The following is a 23,190-nucleotide window of genomic DNA, read 5'->3' as shown; positions in this document are numbered from 1 at the left end:
AATAAGACCGAGACCAAGACCATAAAAAATGGTCTCAAGTACTTCAACAGTATTCTATAATGATGCGAGATAGGGCTACTCGAAGTGACACTATCAACACGTTGATTCATAGTTCAAGATGCAAGTGTAAATCATTTGTGCAACGTTCTAAGTATAATTTTTAAGTTGTAGTTTAGTAAGATAATGCAACATGTAATTATATTGTAAAATCAGAACTTTGTGACAAAAATCTATTACAGACGTGTGAAAAAGAACCATGTGAGTAATTTTATGGCGTTTTGGGATGAGAGCTGATTGGCTGAGCAAAGGTGGTCCACCCTGCTTCACTTTTTCATCTGAAAAAATTGCTCTCAATCTGTGCTAGTGGTCAGTTAATTCATTCAAGTATACAAAAGTGATGTACCAAGCGGTTTGTGAGAATTAGATGTAAATAGGACCAAATTTGAAAATCAGTCACCCCAACTTTAATTGTAACACGCGTTAATTGTCTTTGTGACCACTAGGAGGCACTGAAGTCAAACCCTCCACTACTTAACTGACTTTGATATTGATACAAATTGATTAGCCCTTTACCTATAGTGACTCAGTCTTGCTCCGGTGCCAGCTGAGGAGGCAGACGAGTGTGGGCCCCGTAGCCTTGGGACGTGAGCTGCACGGCGGATGCAACCACGCACGGATGACGCACGCTGTTCAACAAGACTGAGAGAGGCACGTGGAAATCCCCCCGCTGCGGCGCACTCGGATTCCAGCGCGGGGTTTGACTGAAGCCGCCTGGAGGTATTGACACAGAGCACACTCCCAGACGACTGCAGAGGAGAGCGGCCGACAAGGTGCTCCGCGGGTCCTCTGGAGACTACTCCGCAGTGTTGGCATAGCAGGCCCGCGGACTTTAAAGTGGTGCGCAGGTATTCAGTTTGTGTGCATGGGTCATAAAAGTTAGTAGGGTCTTTATAGAGTGACTGATCACATATTGTGTGACCAGACGTCCCTATTTACCCGGGGCAGTCCCAGTTTTGAGCCCTGTGCCCCTGTCCCTTCAGATTTATCCAAAACCATTGATTTGTCCCAGTTTTATACAAGAAATGTCCCAGGTGTCCCTATTTTTAACCAATTTTATATCTGCAAACAGTAAAAAGAGGCATAAACTGTCATTTGTTTAGGTAAAATACAGAAAAGCTGCTTAAAAAATGACCATAATACCAAGAAAATGTGACTAATGGCTCACATATTTGTCATGAATGTGCCGAGTGCATAAAAAATTTCCTTAATTAAGCTCTCATTTCACAATTTTATTATTACCAACCACCAAAAACTAGGGATGTTTTTTTTTTTTTTTTAATATCTGGTCACCTTAGATTTATAGGGCAGATACTGTAAACATCTTCAGAAGTAGTCTCCAGACTGCAGACATGCAGGTCTGATCTATTTAACAATTTATTTTTCTGCACATCATAAACATCGGTTTATAAAATGAAAAGATGATCCTGCCTGTGCAAGAGATGTGTAATTATATAGTATAAGACTTGTCAGTATGGTGGTAAAAAATCTAATCGTGATCCAGATTTTGGCACTACTGTCAAATCCTGATTCAGTGCTTTTTCTGTTTAATGTGTTCTGTGGGTTAGGGTTTAAACACACTCTTCTCCTGGTCAGCCTCCTTCATGCTTTAAATGAATGACAGCTGGATCTAACCAATCACAGTGAAGTATGATCACTCAGGAGCTGCATGTGGCTTTAGTTTGAAAGATATTTAAAATTTCAATATCAAGTGTCACAGCTTATCATTTAAAAATCTGCAAAAGAGCTGATTAAAAATGAAAATGGAATAAAAACAGTGGTCTTAAACTTCCAAATAACTTTTAATAATTTTCCGATTTGTCTTACAATTTCCTCATCACGAACAAACCTGGAGTTGTTTTTTGTTTCATTCACACACCTTCAACACCCATATCCTGCAATATTTAGGCTCAGTTTTTCTCTCAAAAAGAAAACACCCCATTACATCTTATGATGTCATGTGGTAAAACAGGATGTGCTCCACTGTGTTTTTAAACTCCATAGACCTTCACTAGAACCATTTTATAATAATTTCATCCTTAGAATTGCTTATCTCTACTTAAACAAAAGGTAAAAGGTAGCTATTAACTTGAAATGTACCAAGTCATGACATCACAAGGTGGAGCATTTCGAGCTTTGGAGATGCAGACAGACTAATAATTAAGGACTATTCAGACATGCGTGAATGAAACAAAATGATGAGATAACAACATTCTGGTATAGCTTAAAGCTCACAATAGTCAATTTAGCGTATTTCTGTTATGATTGACATAATAAAACGTCACTTGATAAGTTTGATAAAATTGTAAAAAGTGCAATGACCGAAACATGTGTTTGTTTTTCTTGAGCGATGCAGATGTTTTTACAATGTGATATTTTGTGATTTTAGACTTAGACTGAGACAAACTTTGTTGATCCACAAGGGAAATTATTTGGACTATTATTTGGACGTGCTATTTTGTATTGATTGTATTGGCTGCTATGTTGGCCAGTTCTTTCTTGAAAAAAGAGTTTCTGAATCTCAATGGGATCTCCTGGTTAAGTAAAGGTAAAACAGAAAATATTGGTTTCGATATATACTCCAAAAAATATCAAATGAATATGTTTCGCTCATCCAAGCTTCTTCAGTTCTTGGTCAAAACATTTCGACGTAATATTTTCCGACTTCCTTTTGCATAACTTGTCTTTTTTTGCAACCCATAGGTGCTTATCCCAGTGGCTCTCAGACACAGGGATGGTGAGAGAGGAGAAGTGGAGCAGCTCATTCTGTCAGTGCCTTGTTTTAACAGTAGCCACAGCCTAACCACACAGGTGAGTAATCCGTGTGACATCATAGACCACGGACTCTTTGGGCTTGTCAAACACAACATTAAAGCTATTAGGGAAATGTCAGCCTCCCCTGTAACTCTGCAATCACACGAAAGGACACCGGACTGGAGCAGACTATGATCAAGTTCACTGCTGTATTAGTGGCTCATGTTCTGTAATTGTAACCATTGTCATCATGTATTGCAGATGTGTAAAGTGATGGATCTGTCTGGCACCGTCAGAAAAGAACACTTAGTACTAGAGGTGGGTGATTTTGAGTTTACAAGATCATAGATGGAGTTGTTTTTTTAAATCCACAGTGACTTTTAGCTACAAAATAGACTGAAATAAAAACATGTTTTTTTTTTCATCTTGGGTTGTGTTTATTGCATGGAAAAACACGTGTCTTTAGTGAATGCTGGGCTGCATCTCCACAAACCTGACCTTTATTCCTCCTGCCTATTACCATGGAAATGTTGTTGCTTTGACTATAATCTTCCACAGTATGGCATGAAATGTATATATCTTTATGAATTAATTAATTTTAACTTTCTAGTTCCTTGGAATTGTGCAGAAAGTTACATACTGTTCCTTTCAAGTTACTGTTACCCAAAGTATATTTTCTATAAGAAGCTGTCAAAAATGAAATACAGAAACTTTCAGAATTATCTTTAAAACTTGAGCGAGTGAGGTAATATTTCTGCACTTTTGTAGTTAAATGGCCCGTATATCCCAACTTCTTCAGGAAAATGCCCTTCAACATAGTCAAAAATTGCTGAAGGATATCGCTATGTGTATACATTTTAAAACATGAAAACTTTCCAGACAAAGCAATAAGACAAGCAGGTGACAAGCCCTCCACCAGAAAAGTTGCATAGTGCCCTGAAGTTTCAGTTCTTTACTCTTAATATTTTGTTTAATAAGTGTGTTACCCATTTGTAGAGCATATGTCATATGGTTTCTAGATATGTTATGATAATGCATAGATAACAATAATACTGAAGGCTCAGCTGCATAAATAAGGTGTAGGAGTAGGACAAATCTGTGCTAGCTTATAGGGATGTTACAATAACGAAAATATTGTGATATCGTGTCGTCGAAAGTCTCACAATAATATCGTGGACTGTCATAATATATCGAATTACAAGTTCCTTTGGAAAAACAAACATCGGAAACTACATAACCCATGATTCATTTCAGTGTAGTCAATAGGAAGAGATATGTTTTTACTTGAATTCTTGGGATTATGACGGACATAATTCACACCAAAATCTTGTATTTTGTATTTGAAAAGTCAAAAAAAGTGTTCCATCTACAATTATATTAGCATCTTCAAAACATCGCAGTAAATATCGTACTGTGAGATGCATATTGTGATAATATCGTACCGTGAGATATCGTTACATCCCTACTATCTTAGCTTCTCTAATCTGACCACAAAATGGCTCAGTATATGTGCTATATTGAGCCATATACTCATTTACAATGCTGTTTGTTAAAACATAACATTATTAAATTGTTATTGACTAAATATTGATGTCCACCCAAGTCTGCTTGCCTAAACATTAAAGTCACTGCACACTTCTGCCATTCAGCCATGTTTGTGTTTACTCCATACAAGCATCGCACTACTTTTCAACCTGAATCTGAAGCTGGCTTTACCCAACCCCATCCATCCTGTGCAGTTCGGAGTGCCCCGGGGAACACTCACACTGTCAGAGCACATCAGGTGTCATTAAGGTAATTACACCACAACTTACTCACCAGTGCAATTGCAACTTCATTATACCGAATCAAAGAAGAACAATGTATTATATTTGTTTACAATGGTGGCACTTAAATTATATTATATTGCACAGTCTGATGATACATACAGAAAGATTGTTATATTTTGATTCAGTTGTTATTTGTTTAAAGGTTCACTATGTAACCTTGTCTCTATGGAGATGTTAAATTGTAAATGTATTTGTCTTGCATTTCTTTTAGTTTAGTTAGTTTAGGAGTTTAATGAAAATCATACATTCTTTCTGTGTGGGTCACCACTCCATAGATCTGACATGTAACTTCACCTTGTGGCATCACCTGCTTGTCTCCATGGAGATAAATACGTTTAATATCATACAGTGGAACATTCCAGACAAAACAATTACACCTTTAATGCAAACTTATGAGCTCTACCTTTTCCCAGTCGTACATCAGTGACATGTGGACTCAACCAATCACAATGCGGTGTGAACTCTCAGAAAAAGACAGTAGCTATGGAAAAAAGGTTACTTACTGTACGTAAATAATGATAAAAATCAAATTGCTACCCATGCTCCCCTTGGTGTTGACAGTTATTGCCAAATCGGTTATCGCTGCAGCTGCTTTACATGCGTCATTGTCCAATAATTGACTTTTGTATTGTGCAATTTAAAACTCTTTGCCAGCAAATCACTTACGCATCAGTATACTCAATCCTGCCCCCTCAGACAGACTCCACTCCCACCAGACTGGCCCTGCCCTCTTCTCCATGTGACAATGACTCTGACCTTTGACCTCTTCAGCTTGTGATGTGACGGGTCGGCCCATCACCTGGATACCAGCAAATAAACCTGCCCGCGAGAAGAGAATATCGAGTCCACATTTCAAGCATTCGCCGAGCGCTTTCAAAATGGAACAATGCCTGCGCCTCAAGGGAAAAAAGTGATCACACTGGTATGTTTATATTAGATCTGGAGGAAGCCATCATTGTCATCACTAGCGATTTGCGCGTACACAGCTCCATTTTGACAGATGACTGTATCTTAATAACAGCTCCCTCTATGTATAGGTCAATAGTCAACTCTTATGTAAACATTTCTCTGTAGGGAAAATAGAAATAGAAATAGAAGATGCACTTGCATGTTTTGATCAGAATGGGTCAAGAATTGTCGTAAATGCAAAGAGTTGTCATAAATGGAAAGAGAAACCAGATGAGGAAAGGCAGTGGATGTAATAATACATTCAATTCTGAGACATTTATTTGCACAGGGCTTTTCATATGTGTCTCAAAGTGCTTAACATGATAAAACAGAAAATAAATAGACAATACTGGTACAAAAGATGCATGCAAAATCAAAATAAAACCATAAAGGTGATTTATATTTTAACTATATATGAATTTGTACAAAACTTTTTGAACTGAATGGGAAGATGACGCCACAACAGAGGGGCCTGTTGGTTGAAAGCTCTTCCTCCAACTCCAAGCTTGGTCTCCCTTGGGACCACTAGTAAGCCTGCATTTTCTGAGCGGAGTGCCCTATTGAGATGGTAGGGCAAGGGAAATTTGTAATGTAGTAAGGACTGAAACCACGTTAAGTTTTGCAAGTTATAAGTAAGATTTTGAAATGTATTCTAGCTTGAACTGGCAGCCAGTGAGCACAGAGGTTATGTGCTCCTGTCTATTTTTCCTTGTCTGTAATCTCACTACAGAATTTTGGATTAGTTGGAGACATGTCGCGTGTGCTTCTACTGATTTAAAAACTTTACTACAATCACAACTTAACCTAGAATGCAATTAGCTGCCATTGAATCTGTTAGCCCAAGCATGGAGCTATTTTAGCTTTCTGCTTAAATTATTTGCCCGAGGGGGAAAAAAAAATAACTTTAAACACGAATAACAGCCTATCATAGACTTTCTTTTAAAATCTGAGAATAAATCACTATTACAATTGGTGTCAGTAATATCAATATTTGCTTTGAACCTGTTTAGTTCATATCTGTTTTTGTTATTGTGGTACGACCTTGTTATAACTACATTTTAATGAACATGAACAAAGTCTTCAGTTCATAAAGAGCAAATAGTTCCTTAAGAATCATTCATGCTTATAACTACTTAAATAATACCCTAACCTGAACTTCTTAACTTGCTTACTAAGCCTGAATCATCTTTTTTCATGCATTATCAAGGTTAATTAAAGTGTAGCTATTATTATGTGACACCATGTTCACTGATAGGCCTGCATACTCACCTCTAACTCCACACTTTGGCCTGTCAATCACGGATGTCTGTTTTTACACTCATACTTTTACCATGACGTGAGCATGTATCCGTGGTGCACCCAGACGCTAGCAAAGCACTGGTGGAAGTATTAGTGTAAATGATAGGAAGAGGTGGAGGAGTTCATCATTTATCTTCCCGTAAGCCTGGCCTTGTAAAACACAGCCATACAACACACTCTTATTAATACAGAGGAGGGATGAGCCGCTCTAGACAAGTGCCAACACGCCAGCACATTACCTGGACCAGGCTGCTATGGCAGAGATGTGAGCTGCATTCCTCTGCCCACCAGCACACAGCTCCCCTCCTGCTGCTGCTGCCGCCGCTGCTGCTGCCGTTGCTGCTGCCGCTGTCGACCGTGCACTGGTTTAGAGAGGGAGAGAGAGGAGCTGAGCCAGGGGATTGTCAGGGCTCAACTACTGGGAGGAGAAACGGCACAGAGATCATATAGGCTTAAATATGGGCCATAAGAATAATAAGGGATTTGGATTATGAACAGAAGATCGTGTTTCTAACCACTAAGGTCAATTACATTTTGATTGTGTTTAATAATAGTTTTGGTTTTGTAATGCGCTTAAAGGCTTTAAAGTTGATTATTCCTTCAAATTCAAATTCACCTTTTATTTAACCCAGAACGTCACGCTGAGATTTGGATTTGATTTGGAATCTCTTTGTTTGGGGAGTCCTGGACATGTTTTTTAGTGGTGGGGAAACCAGAGCACCTGTAGGAACCCTACACAGACACAGGTAGAACATGCAAACTCCACATAGAAAGGCGCTGTGCAGGAAGTCAAACCCAAGGCCTTCTAGATATGAGGCTGAAATGCTAACCACTGCACAGTACAGAAGGTCAAAAAAGTACTGCTGTTGTAGCTGTTGTAGAAGAAGAAGATAAAAGAAAATATGAAATATAAAATAGACTAGGACATAAAGTTCAGTTAAATCTTCCAAAAACATTAGCATAACAATCTCCATTCTTTTTTTTGCACTGAAAGGCTTTGAGCTACGTCACTGAAATAAACTATTTAACTTGTATTGGAACTTTATGATGATGTTTAACAAGATCGTATAAGACTGTGTTCACACTTGCACATTCACCACATTAAAATTGGGACTTATCCAGGAATAAACACAAAAGTGAACCTGAACTAAACAAGGGCTAAAACAGGACGAGACCAAGTCCATATCAGCATAAAAATTGGCTCAAATCAGAACCAAAAATGATTGTGAATATACTTTTAAACAAGCTTTAAATATTACACTATATTTGATCTTTGTAATGTAATTTACTGTATGTTCACAAACTTACTTGGAGTTCTGCTCAATTTAATTTCTCTCCAGCGACTAGATCAGGAATCGAATACAAAAGACGGTTTGCAAGAACCCCTGAAGTGTGAGTCCAGGCACCAGCCAATCAGCGAAGAGCCATGCATTCTGTTTTGGCAACAATTCCTGACATTGAGGATTTAAAGCCGGAACAAAGTGAATGTATTTGTGAATTTTATCAAGGGGAAAAATGTTATTGTCCTTCTTCCTACAGGATTTGGGAAAAGCTTAATATACCAGTTAGCCCCGTTAGCGGCGCATTACATACGTCACGACCAAATAGCAGCGATTGGTTAAATAAAAAAAAGTATCCTCCTACCGTTGAGTGAACAAATCCTAATGCTGCGAGGTCAGACAGTTTCCACGAAGTGAAACCGGCTGATGAATCAGACTACACAAACTCTGCATATTTAATTCTTGTCTCAAACAGAAAACCTTCCCACCTTGTGATGTCATGTGGTAATACAGGAAGTGCCCCACTGTGTATTCAAACTCCATACGCCTTCACTATAACCATTCGGATAATTTCAGCCCATTTTTGCCCATCTCTGCTGAACTAAAGGTAAAACTGTTAACATAAAAACTACTGCTTCATGACGTCACAAGGTGGAACAGAGCATTTTGAGCTTTGGGGATGTAGACAGACTAATAAAGAGTTACTCAAACTGTGTGAATGAAACACAGTCACAGTTTTTGAGGAGGTAGCAACATTATAACATGGCATAATGCTCACAAGAATCCATTTTGTGTAACATAGCCCCTTTTAGACCACTACATAACTATAAATTTGCTCCCCATCAATACTCTTTGCCTACCCGTACTTCACAGTTATGTTTCACATATTTTCAAACACACATAGCTATCATATTAGCACATCACATCATATCTTGTTCCCACATTCTCGCCCCCTCCCCCACCGTTAGCAACAACACCTGGACTACATACTGACATGTAGAGACCCAGGCCTGGACACATTCTGCTTACATGATTTCAGATATTTCAGTTCAAATCGATTCACGCATGTAGGCACCAAAATCTATTCATGTTTTTGGCAACTCGTGCTGTGCAGGTGGTTGCGAAGGATTGGCGTACTGTCTCGTGTATCTATTGAGTTGAACAATGGTGATATTAAGAGCTCAGGGTTGTCAAAATGTTAGATTGGCAAGAATTCTCTGCTTAAGCTTAAATCCTGTGCTTTGACACTTGTCTGTTAACCTGGAAATAGTGCATGGATGTGTTCTATAGATATCTCCTTCACTGCATTGGCCCTAGGCAGCGGCTGCACCAGGATTCTGACAGGCAAGCCTCACTCAGACCTGTGTGGTTAGACAGGGCAATTTGTCAGAACCCAAACTTCAAAAAGCTGAGAGCTGTAATGACTTTTGCCCGCAGCTAGTTTTGTGCTTTTCCCTCTCTAGTATGAGTTAGTGTTGAATTATGTGGAAGTCATTAAAGGAGACAGAGGTGTAAAATAGTGTGATTGTTGTGTTAAAGTCGTAATGTTTTTTTTTTTTTCTTATGTTGTTTATCTAGTATTCGAACAGTTTAACATTGAGTTTTAGGGCAGGTTAGAATTCAAAAGTGGAATTTGAAGTTTTACTGCCAGATTGCAGATTTATTGACTTGGTTTATGGCTTAATATCTCTGTAATTGCTGGGATTATCCATGTTAAAACAAAACCGGCACAAAGATATGATTGTTACCCATGTATTCAGGGAAGATTTGTCAGGAAGTGCATGTTAACATGCTAGCTGTTGGCTTTACAATCATGGCAAAACTCACAAAACACACTGGTGTGATAAGTAAGATGCTGTGAGTGAGGAATGACTTTGGACCTATTTAAAATGAACTAGATCAGTTTTCTTGACAGTAAATAACAGTGTGCTTTTAAGGTATAAGATTAATATGGTAAATGGAGCCAATCCATGACAAATAATGATACAATTTTAACATGTGAGAATCATAATTTTGGATATTTCTTTCAAAATCTTCTGTAATTATGACATTAAATATGCAAAGTAGCAGTGTACTGTTTATAAGTTTAATTTCCTACTTAAATTGATCTGGAATTGTTAAAAATTGTCTGTACATGTCACCAAAACTCACAATACACAACTGTCTATCCTTCTCTTTCAAGTTCCATAGTGGGCTGTTGAGCAAGATGACCGAAACTCAGCGAGCGAATACGCAACAAAGCGGCTAATAGTCCAATACACAAGCAATTATCAAAGTTAAACTAGCTATTCTAATGAGGACATGTTTAGTCACTGCAGAATATACGATACTTCGCGATACGCATCTTGTGAACTTTTGCCAAGTCTGGAGATAGTTTCATATCCATGGTCTTCAGAATCATGAGGAATTAGGATAGTTGCCATAGCGATTAAGAACTGAAAACAAAATATATCTTCTGAATGGGAAAACGTCATGCCCCGTAATAAGTTATGCGTACATTCTGATTGATGATTGCTATTTTTTTTTTTTTAACATTAGTTAGATTCAATAGACTTTGCTGGAGCACATCTGTTTGTGACTTAGGAATGTAACAATATCCAGAACTCAAAGTATCATAATATTAACATTGCTGTATGATATTTGCAATATTGAAGGAATGTTCTCGGAATTCTAGAAATTTTATCTAAATGCCAAGAGTAACCTTATGTAGAGCCATTGCAAAAGAAAAAAAAATAAAATAAATTCTGTTCTCAGTTCTTTTGCTATGGATCCTACCTGGATGATTGAGGGATTACACACACATATTTCAATAAATTGTGACTTGAGTGTAAGGACCCCAGTGAAATTCCCTCTGTTCTTTTCAAAGCCTAAGCCCTAAACAATGTAATTTAAAAACAAAATCATACAATTGGATTAAAAAAAGTACATATTAACTTTGCATTATTAGTAATATAATGCATTGTATTGTATTTTTTTTCAAAGAGTTCATGTTGAAAGTGTTGTGTTTTAGATTTAGTGTTAGTTTTTCCTCAAGTGATGCAGAAAAAAAGGTAGCCACTGTCTGTGTGAATGTTCATGTATGTTAGTTATGTCACTTTTTGGGGGGGAAGGGGAAGGGGTGTTCGGTGTGTTCGGTAGAAAGACCAGTTCATTCTCTGCCTACATATGTATCATCAATAACTAGAGACGATTACTTTTTTACACCTATATATCTGATGCTTCTCTTGCTGTTGTTGATGATAATCAATATTTACCAATATTGTAATCATTGCTTTAAAGGTATATTACATTACATTACAAAATTGGCTCTTGTGAGTTTTAAGCCATGTTGTGTTTTGTTTCAATCACACATATTAGAGTCTGTCTACATCCCCATCTTATTAGCCTGACAAATCTGATGACTGTGGACAAACTGGAAATGGCACATGGATTCAAAGACTGGGACAGCTTAATAAAAATATTGGATCCAAGTATTGGGAAATTTGTCAATATTAGACCAATATAACTATGAAAAATCCCCCAATATCCCAGATACCAATGTTAGCTCAAACTGTCCATCATTATCAATAACTATAGTTTGTTTCACTTACTTTTTCAATTAATCTTTTTACAACCATATGTGTTAAAGGACCTATATTACGCTATTTTCTGATGTCATAATGTTGTTTCTTCATCACAAACATACCTGGAGTTGTGTTTTGTTTCTTTCACACATGATTAACACACAAATCCTGCATATTTAGGAGTTCTTCTCTCAAACCATTCTGTTCAAACTTGTGTTGTTGTGTGGTAATAAAAGTGCTCCACTGTGTTTTTAAACTCCATGCACCTGCGTTAGAATCATTTGTGAAAATTTCAGCCCTGGAATTGCCGATCTCTATTGAATAAAAGGTAAAAGGTAGCTGTCAACTTGAAAACACTTCATGTCACTTCATGACATCACAAGGTGGAAAAGAGCATTTTGAGTTTTGGAGATGTACGCAGACTAATAATGCAGGATTACTCAAACGTGTGTGAAGAAAACACAACTCAAAGTATGTAACAACAAGGTAACAACATTCTAACATGACTTAAAGAGTAAATTTTGCGTAATACAGGACCTTTAATATAATGACACCACTGACTCCTCAGATTCTGTTAATTTCTTTCCACAAGTTTGACGCCAGATAAATATGCATCCATCAGTTTTAATGAGGACTGTATGCTGTTTAGATTATTAAAACGTACATTTTGTTTCCAAGTAGTAACAGTGATGTCATGTATCAGATATGTTTGAAGGCCACATCTTTGAGTAAAAACAACATTTTCGGAATGGATGAGGGCGTGGGCCGGTGGTGTCTGGTGGGTGGAGGTACCAGTCTGTCCTCTTCTACAGCTTACATCTGGATGGGGCACATTGGACCAGCGGTGGAAAGCGTACTGAAAATTTGTACTCAAGTAAAAGTACATGGAAGTATACGTAGAGTAGAGTGTATTATGCAGAACCTTTTTTCTTTTTTTTTTTTGCACTTTCTACCATGTTATAACGTTAATCCCTCATCAAAAACATGCCTGAAGAGATTTTATATTTCATCCATGCATGTAAAGTAATCTAGTGACCTCCCGGGTCCTATTCAAGCCCACCGCACGATTAGCAGTATTATTTTGTCCAATGCTCAGCCCACAAACCTACGTCACCTAAGCTCCCGAATTTTACATAAATATACAAAAACGTTACAAAACAAAATACTACAACTTCACAAACCTGATGCAATGTGCAGTGGTTTCATTAGTGAAATCCATGCCGTTTGTGTTGTGGTAGCGCTTTGAAGAGGGAGTGACTGCCAAGGAGCAGGGGAACACGAAAGCATCAAAAATGAAGGTGAAACTTATGAAACGTGTTAATATGTCATTTTAGGTAAATATAGCATTTTTAAAACAATAAATGGCAACATGTTGATCGAAATATATTTAGTGTGAGTAGTTAATACTAGTAATACTTGCAATACTTGTAATGATGTCCAAATTTCACGGTACGATATTATCACAATATGCATCTCATGGTGCGATATTTATTGCGATATTTTGAAGAGGCTGATGTAATTATGGATGGGACACTTTTTTGCTTTTAAAATACCTTGGCAAGATTTCGGTGTGAATTATTACTATCCCAAGAATTCAAGTAAAAAACATATTTCTTAATGTTGTCTGCACTGAAATGAATCATGGGATATGTAGTTCCTAATGTCTGTAAGCTATTTCTACTATAAAACCATGTATTTAAGCAACGGAACTTGTGATATTGTGACAGCCCACGATACTATTGTGAGACTTACGATATCACCTTATTTCAGTTATTGTTACATCCCTAGTTAATACCCAATATTTAAGTAAAGAATATGCATGGAAAATTAACAGTACAAGTTATTACTTACTTTGTACACGATTTAGATCAATCTTTTATACAAAACTTGATCGATAAAAAAGTATAAAACTGAATTGTATTGCCTTAATCTATTATATTAGAGGAGGCGATGTAGTATGGTTCTGTGTGTTTGCTGGTATAGAAAGGAGCAAAGCCAACCATGGATTGGGCGATTGGGACTGTACTCAGTAACTATGATTTAAAATATAACTGATTACAATTACATGGCTAGAATCATACTCAGTAGTAGATGTACAGGTTTAAAAATCTACTCAAGTAGAAGTACAGGTATCTACTCAAGTACAGTAACGCGAGTATTTGTCATAAGTTACTTTCCACTCTTGCATTGGACTAGCTCACCATCTGCGACTGAAGCTAGACAGGTAGTTAGCGCTGATTGGTCATAGATGGATTTTCGCTCTTTCTGTCGCCCTCTCTCCTTCCTTTTTTCTCTTTTTTTCCGCAGAGGCCCAGAGGCTAGTATTTCACTGATTACAGAGTGGCTCCGTTTGAATGGTCGTTTGTGTATTGTCAGTACAAAGGAGCTTGCGGCCTCTGAAGAGGTGCTAGACGGGAATGGATTGGGTTGTGCGATTAGCGTAGCGGCGCAGGTTCGGGCTAGCTTCAGTGCTCAGATCCTTCAAGTGCACTGGGACTTCTTATACCTGAGCAGGACACTCAGAAGGAGGACTCTCCTTCGACTACAAAGCGAGCGAAACCAATTGGAATGCCCCAAATACACAACAGCCCCGTGAGTGGACAGGCTCAAACCTCCCACAGAGCTATAGGCCCCAACTTTGAGTCTGCAAGTCACTATAATAAAATTTGACTTATTCTTTTATTCACGTTGATCCGAGATGAGCAGGTGGGCCTTTGGTATTGGTGTTATTTTTTATAGGAATGATCAGCATCAAACAATAAGGGCAATATGGAAGGACTTACAAACCTCCACAAAGCCTGAACTATTTCATTTTATCTCTCAAAGGCTAAACGAGAAATACCTACTCATGGTGGTTTGGAGAACACACCCATATTACCCTATTTTCTATTATATGTTATAATGTTTCCTCATCAAAAACATACCTGGAGTTTTGTTTCTTTCAGACACGTTTAATGTAAAAATCCTGCATATTTTGGCTCTTCTTCTCTGGAAACACCGGAAACACTTTGTTACATCTTGCAATGTCATGTGATAATAGAGAAATTGCTCCACTGTGTTTTTAAACTCCACACACCTTCACTAGAATCATTTGGATAATTTCAGCTTTGGAATTACCAATCTCTACAGACCTAATGGTAAAAAAAAACTTGAAAACTACGACTACATGACTTCACACGGTCTTCATAATAGTGCGAAACATTGTACTGTGGCTCAAAAGAATCAATACATACTCAAAAAAAAATAATAATTATTTATATCATATCATATCCAAATAGAAAATTATGTAAAATAAATGTAAACCTGAAATTTAAATGACATATTTTAAGTAGATGATTTTATAATCTCCACTTTGGCTTTGATTAATAAAAAAAAAAAAAAAAATTGATGGCGTAAATAATTTATTGAAATAATTTCAATTTTTGTGTGTGTTGTCAGCTTATCACACAGCAGTATAGTGACGAAGAAGTCTGATCACTGATTTGACCATTGATAGTATTTGCTTGTTCATGACCCAATTGAAACTGCAGAACCGTTAAGGAGGTCTGCCTATAGGTGAGAGGCTAATCTGATAAACATGTTCCTGACAGCTCTGGCCTTTGAACACTCACTTAGTACTTCTCACCCTGAACACGGAAGTAATGAGCCAAAATCAAAGTCCTCATCAAATGAACAGGAGCCTCTGGGTGGCTCACTTGGTGGCCCTTCACTTCCCTTTCATTCTGAAGCATCACCTTTTCAAAGCTGGTTCCAAGTTGTTTTTTCATTTGCTCCGAGCCTTTGTGTCCCTAATGAGACCTTTAAACCTCCATGGGTCTGGGGCTGGAGGACCTCTTCATCTCAGCAGGACATTCAGGGAAAGTTACAGGCAGGAGTAAATGACTGGAACATTTTCATCACTGAACATGTGTTAAATACTTATTACAGACAGGTTTGAATAGTATACTACCTGGGAGAGAGAGATATGAAAGTGATAGAACATATTTGTATAGTTTGTTTTGAGGCCTTGGGGCAACACTAGTGCAGTGGGTTACATGTCCTCCCATTAACTGGAGAGTAGCCTGTTCAAACCTCGCCTAGTGCTTATTGTTCTGCACTGTAATTGCCCACTCCAGTCTCAATATTTGGCTGGTTTCATCCGGAGGATACTCGACTTAAAAACCTGTTAAATCACTATAATTTGTTGTGGCACCCTTTAACCAAAGAGAAATCCAAAACATGAGTTTAGAATAGTATCAATATAATGTCATTGTAATCACAAGACTGACAAAACTGTGTTGTTTTTGGGGATAAGGAAAAATCTCCCTGATCCTTGTGAAAGTGAACATGCAAGACTGTTCTGTTGCTGTGTAATCAGCCTCTTTCAGTAATGTTCTGCCACTTCACAAACAGCCATGCCTTTGATTAGGTAATTATGAGTGTCAAGCAAACCATTGGTTTTGTTGAAGGAGTAACATCTTAGGGCTGACAAATAACACTTACATCATTGCACTTCCCTGCTCTGCACAGCAGTCCGCCCTGCTCCGAAGGCTTATTATGTTATTAGGCCGCTCGTATTGTTCAATAACAGTCCGAGGGCCTTTTTGATTACCTCTGCTTGTCCAAGGGAGTTGACATTTATCTGTCAAACATGGGCCAGAACCCCAGAACACATGGGGTCCGCCGGCCCATTCTTATTCAATTGTAACACTGTGACACTTTCTGGCACTGGTTTGAAACTGAGCAATGGCCAAAGAATCCATGTGAGCAGGGATCGTTTAGTGAGGTCCTCACCACCATGCATCACACAGAGTTATGGCATGTGTTAGCGCCACGACTTCTTATACTTTTGTTTATGTTTAGGACATTTGGACTTCCCACAGGACCGAGATGGAGCAAATCAGCATTAATGTTAAACAGGCCATGCAGGCTGGGACGCCAGGAAAAAGCCATTGTACATGTGTGCAAACCCGCATGCATCTAAAACATTACATGATACTCAGTGTTACAGTACATGCCAGTGGCAACAATGCATATTACTCAGGACTTGTATGGTGCTTTATAAAACACAGTTTAACTTCCTACTATTCTGTATGAAGTTATTTTGTCTGCTGTCTATTGCAGTAGGTAACCACTCTGAAACCTAATGGGAGATGCAGGTGCTTACCAGCCTAAATATACACGTGTCATTGACAAATTATGATATTTCAAGACATTTTCAGCCTTAACCTTTTGTAACATTGTACTATTGAACGCCTTTGGTCCCATGCAGGTTTGGAGCAGTTTCACATTTCTTAAACCAATTTAGATTAGACTCTGTACTTGTTATACTAACCACAAACACCAGACACTTGACTCGTTTTTTAAATTACTTGATAAGCCGGGCCAAAACCAAAGCAGGCCGCCCCTGCCCAAGCCTACAAGAGGTGAGCTTTGTGAATGGGGAGAGCTGTTTCCCTGTCCAGTTAGCAAAGCCGTGGAGAAGCGGGGTTGGAGAGGAGAGGGGAGGAGGGGCAGCACTCCAGATAAGGTTACCCACAGAGATTAGCAGACAAGAGAGGGAGTGAGAAAAACAAGCAAGTTAAAGGTCTTGGTTTACCTGGCAGCCCATAAAAGAGCGGTGAAACTGCACATGCAAAGGACGTGATCTGAAGGGGTTGTTCTCAAATCAAGTATGACAGAATTTGACAAGGCTCGGTCCTGTTTAAAGCTTTATGTTTGAGCCTTGTCACGTCAGTGCAGAGCTGTGTCTCTGATCTACCAAGGCAAGCCAAAAGTCTGCACCTTTACTCTCACAGAACAGACCAGTACAGATCTATTTGTGTTACCACAGTTTAGTTATTTCTCATTGTTTTGTTGTTTTTCATTACAGGCATAGTTAAAGCAGACCCATTATGCAAAATCAACATCAGATTTTTACCACTCCTCTCTACTTACTTTATTATTCAATTTTATTTTCTTAATCATAATATGGAATAAGGATTCGGCAGCATTGTGACTCACTAGTGTGATGTGTAGCTATCCATCGGCGGTGGAACTTCATGGCTCTTTATTGTAATTATGTTTATGGTGAAGTCCGCTCCTATTGGGCACCGGAGTTTTCTAATGAGGTTTCTTTTGTTAAGTTGTTAGATCAATATTGTGATTAAAAATGTGCAAACTATAACATAATGATGCACGGGTGTCAGAGATTAGAACTATAACAAAATATGTCTTCTTAATGGAATGTTAACACCCTTCTTCAGGTGGTTAGCTTGAGAACTGAAAGAGACACACAGTAACTTTTATTGATTGAAGCTAAAGAGATCAAGTGCCCAAAGAGCGCCTAGCACACTGGTTCTAGTTCTCACCTATACACCCATCGGGAACTCTTCATTTTCAATATTATGATGATTTAACCAAGCTCAATTGCATCTCTTTCGGATTTGTTACGTCAGTTTGTTTAGGCCAAATGGCATGGTTTTAAAAAGGTTTCTTTCTGTTTAGTTTGAAGTAGGGGTGAAGAGAGTTCGGCACATAGCCTGCATGGCATTTGTGTAGTGCAGCCTAGATCTATAGACTATCATGCGTCACTATACTATACTATTCTTGTCTATTTCTACACTCAAATAATGTTAATGTGTTATGGGAAATACACTTTCTTCGGGCTCTTCTACTTCAATCTCTATAGTTGACCTGATGAGAGAGAAAGGGCACCTGTTACAAAATTTTACATCCATCACTGTCCAGCTCCAAACGCAACATGAGTTCCAAGATAAAGTAACTAACCAAGCCAACCTAAACCTTGGTGACCTTAGTTTTGGAGAATGCTAATAGCGCTAAACTATGTATAATCCTGGTGTAAAAGTAGCTGCTATATGCATTGACAGGAGTGTGGGAATTTCACAGAGGATATCTCATTGAGGCTATAGGAGGAGGCGGGATAACGCTCAGTGCTTCAAAGGGCTCTAGCAGCCATTTAAGACCTGACAAAAGAACTTGGCAGATCAGTAAGTGAAGCCCAATGTACTACATTAGTGTCAGGACCCCCTCAGCGACCCTCCCACTTTGCACTTTCATCTCTGACACCAACATATTGACTCGGAGCAGAGGAGGGGGGCAGGGGGGGGTGCCCACGTCCTATTCAAGACCCCAGGTGAGGCGATTGAAGCCGCGGGGTGACCACCAGCTTATATAAGCCACCCAGAAGCCTTTAAACTGCAAGTCACAGACGGGCGAGCGTGTGAAGAGCCCCACAGGACGGCCCTCTTCCTCTCATCTCCCCCAAGTCAGCCTCACCCCATTAGTGCACACACCCCCGCCCACACCCTGCTCCACAAACGCACCCAGTACAGGGCTACTGAAGGCCAACCAGTACCACCAGGTCGCCACGGGGTCATGACACCTTGACTTTGTAAAGGGTGGCAGAGAGACAAGCCACTAGCACCCAGGCCTTTCAAGTGTCACCCAAGGGATAGGGAGGAGAGCCGGAGCGGGAAACGTTGTAGTAATTTGTCCTCCGTCACACGTTGTTTGCATGGAGTCATTAAGGCCATTTAGAGGTTTGCCTTGAAGGGAAGAAGAGCAGAGCCGTGTTTAGAGAAGAGGCTGTGCTGCTTAAAATGTCCATCTTTTACAGATCAGCCAAGTGCAGCCTTCGGACCGATTTACTGTTTGTTGAAAGCATGAGCTGTCCACGCTCTTTAGAAGTGCTCGTCCAAAATACGCATTTTTATTAGTACTGATGTCACAGTTTGTATTTATCATTTCAATATTGCAACAAAATTCCCTCAGCATCTGATTTGTGAGTAGAGGGCTGGACTGATCAAGTAGCATTTTTCAAACAAGCATTTATTTTGCTATAACATTTTATACATGGGCGGTTAGAAAGAAAATATCTGGAAAACTAGAAAACATTTAATGGTTGCATAGAGGTTTGTGCTACAGTCTCATATCAAGAAGGTCCCAGGTTTGATTCTCATACAGGGTAGGCCTCTCAGTCTGTAGTGTGTTACCTAGATTCTGGTGTAATAGATAACTCAAACACATTTAAATGCAGAAGAACATGTGTATTTGTTGGCGTGGATTCCAAAATCATTTGATCATGTTTATGCCACTGACATGACTCTTTTCCCTCCCATTAAATGTATTATAGTATCATTAAGGTAATAAGTAGTCTCATTCCTCCTGGAGATGTATACCACAATGCACCACATTTTATGTTGTTTTCTGGAAACAGCTTCTATTTTTACTTGCTGTCCATTACATGATGAATTTGTGGCATTAAAGCAAACATGCACTCAGGTCAGTTAAGGCCAATTTTCCATATTTTATGCAACTGATACCATTTCTTAAACAAGCTCTTTACCATTGACTCCCATTGGGCTGCTGCCAGAATGAATGAGCTGCACAACCACAATTTATGCCCTGCAATGGTATTTATCTCCCCACTTTAAAGATGCACTATGTAATTTTTCTGGTGGGGGTTCTGCCACTTGCTTGTCTCCATGGATATGTTATTGCTTTGCCTGGAATGTTCCACTCAATTACATTTATTTAATTACAGGTGATCAAATTTACCTCAGAAAATATGCATTCTTACTGAGAGCAGGGTCACCTTCTCCACAGAGCTTACCTGTAACTTGACCTGGTGGTGTCACCTGCTTGTCTCAATTAAAATACATATGTTAAAGGCCATACAGCAGGGCATACCATCCAGACAAAATAATACATCATCATTCATGGAGAAAAGCAGATGTAGACTCATCCACAAAAAAGTTACATAGTGCATCTTTAAAGGTGCAGAGTCTAACTTGTCTGTTGGAGAATCCATCACCAGCGTGTCTCCATGGAGATGTACCAGAATGTTCCACAGTATGCCCATAAACTTATGAATTTCCATAGAGACTTGAACATGGAGACAAGTCAACTTACAGGTTAGACTTGTGGAGAGATGACCCCATCACAAAAAGAATGTTTTTAAAGATCTTTTTGAGCAATAATTAACACCTGTAGTTGAGTAAGTGCAAGACAGAGTAGTTTTCATATCATACTGTGGACAATTTAAAACAAAACATCATCTCCATGGAGATAAACAGGTTGTGGACCCCCTCCAGGAAAGTTACACAGTGCACCTTTAAGGTCAAATGAAAAGTCAAAGACATGTATAAATGACCACCTTTGCCATAAAGAAGAGATGAGTCATAGGTGTGTCACATCCAAAATTGTCGCCTCTTTCTCTCTCCCTTCCTCTGCTATCTTCCCCTCTCCTCTGCCCCCTTGTCTCTTCCTCCACCCCTCCCCTGGATGTTCAGTCATGCTCCACTGCCTCAAACCTGTGCTTAAATCAACGATGACTGACTTGTACCCAATATCACTCTCCACTCTAATTGCTGTTTATCGGGCAGCTCTCCTTTCAATCAGTTGTCAGGTGTCCTCATGCTGGAATCTTTATAGTTGATCAGCTGCATGGTGTGAGGAGGAAGAGGGATCAAACGGACCAGAGCCCTGTATTTGTCATAGGATTGTCCAATTATGTTAGGGATAATTACTATTTGGTTATGTTGTTGTAATATCGCTCCAAAACCCTCGGGCCTGCAAATTAGTCATGCTAAATGACATTACGTGCAGGGGATTACTCCATTGCGCCTTGGTTCAAAGCATCAACGTTTATGACTAAACATTTTATATCTTTTTGTTGAAACCAAACAGATGTGGCCTTTAAAACTTAAGCCATAAACAAATGATTCTCGTGTTATTATTTTTTTTTCTGGCTGATTTGATTTTGTGCGCGAGCAGCTGCCTGGATCTCGGGTTGAAATAGTCGCTTCGCTCGGCTACTAACGCCCCTGCAGGAGGCCTTTGAAATGCCCAAGATGGGAAGTGTTCTATGTAATTATTTCGGATCATTTTGAATATCAATGGCGCAGGAATCCCGAGTATCCAGTTTTAATGGGACAATAAAGACGAACCACAAAGCATTTTTTTATTCTTCTTTTTTATAATGTGTGCTCGTTTTAGGGTTGCCAGCTCTGAAGCGCTCGTAAACGCATTCACACCTCCCTTTCATTTAAATGCGGGATAAGTTACAGCGCATTACTGATGAGAAGAAGAAGGAGAGAAAAAAATGGAGGATGACCAGTACGCGCATTTGAATAGTGTCTGGAAGAGCGCAGGCCAATCCACAAACGCGCGTAGCTTAAAAGGGGCAAATAACATCGAGTGGTTTCAGTGCGTTTCGACACCACGTCTCACTCAAATACGCATCTCCAAATAACATTGACAGAGATAATTAAGTAAATCGAAAGGGAGCAATGATAATAATAATAATAATAATAATAATAATAATAATAATAATAATAATAATAAAATAATGGTATAATAAAAGTTTCCAATAATTTAGAATTAATTCCAACTAGAGTCATGTATTTATAATCTGTCCCAGTGGTTTTAGCAGTCCCAATGTTGTCTTAGTCATTATGAATAACAATACGACGCTTATCCAAACTTACACGACACACACACTAAGTATCACTGAAGACAAACCAAAACGCGCATAATCCTCTTGCTCCCCTCTTGTGCGCAGCCCACTGCCCACTGTGAATTGGGGAGAAAAAAACCTCTCCGTTCTGATGGTCTCTCAGTCCCAGATTACCCTATCAGGTGCAAACCGCTGACATGTTTCCACCCACTAACAACAAGAAAGCCTCACTGTGCCCAAATGTGCAGCCGCAGACGCACAAACACCACTGACAGGCGGTGCTGCGCGTATCACCAAGACACAGCAGCGAGCAAGCAAGTGCTCCCGGGGGATCCGCTGCGCACAAGCTCCTAACTTTGGATTAGATTTTTGGCACACATCTTAAAGGCTTGTTTTAGGAAGGAGTTTAGAACGGGCGTCTACATTCTGCGAGCACTTGGTGGAAGAAGATGTCCCGCGCAAGGTGTAGAAATCCCCCGCAGGTACGGACGGACTAGAAGAGTCTCTGCGCCCTGGAGGATTCGGGGGACAACTTTTTCATAGTTACTGAAGGATTCTTTATCTTTTTTGTAATTTGGGCAAGTTTGCGCACAGATAGCCAACTGGTTTGGGGCTACTTTTACGGAGACATTTTTGTGGATTTCTTTGGGGGCTGCAGTGGATTACTCAGCCTTCAACAAGGAAGCGCCTGATGTTGCTCCCAGTAACCGTGTCCGGTGATCTATCGTCACTTTGGGATTCAAACGGCTCCTTACGGCGGATCTGTGTGCGTGCGTAAAAGGACGCGTAACAGCGGAACGCACGGACTATAGGCTTTTTAACGTGGCTCTAATTCAAGTGGAAGCAGGTGTACTTCAGGTGTTTTTGAGTCATCATGTCTCCATTGCCTTCGAGGTTCCTCTATCTGTAAGTGTTCTTATTTTCCAAAAACATTCTCGTACATTCTTACCAATAGAAGTCGCCATACTCTCAATATTTGCGCGTAGCTGTCATGCAGGTATTAGCTGCGTGTATTCTTCATG

At 39.3% G+C, this 23,190-nt stretch overlaps 1 protein-coding gene across 2 annotated transcripts in view; it reads left to right on the top strand.

Moving 5' to 3' along the window:
- Nucleotides 1-788: 788 nt before the first annotated feature.
- The window catches only part of fgf24 (fibroblast growth factor 24), a 33,739-nt gene continuing 11,337 nt past the window's right edge, over nt 789-23,190 (top strand). The window contains exons 1-3 of one of the 2 annotated variants that reach the window (XM_055159354.1): nt 789-897; nt 2,761-2,868; nt 3,073-3,129. In XM_055159354.1, coding sequence (XP_055015329.1) covers nt 3,073-3,129 — 57 coding nt within the window. In that variant the 5' untranslated portion in view covers nt 789-897; nt 2,761-2,868. Of the gene's footprint in view, nt 898-2,760; nt 2,869-3,072; nt 3,130-23,042; nt 23,075-23,190 lie in introns of those variants that run through there. The other variant, XM_020917646.2, reaches the window with a different exon arrangement.

This window comes from Boleophthalmus pectinirostris, unplaced genomic scaffold (assembly GCF_026225935.1).
Source record: "Boleophthalmus pectinirostris isolate CB_2022bp ecotype Guang Dong unplaced genomic scaffold, ASM2622593v1 HiC_scaffold_23, whole genome shotgun sequence".
In the NCBI taxonomy this organism is placed as follows: Eukaryota; Metazoa; Chordata; class Actinopteri; order Gobiiformes; family Gobiidae; genus Boleophthalmus; species Boleophthalmus pectinirostris.
This window is presented reverse-complemented; position numbering and strand designations above follow the sequence as displayed.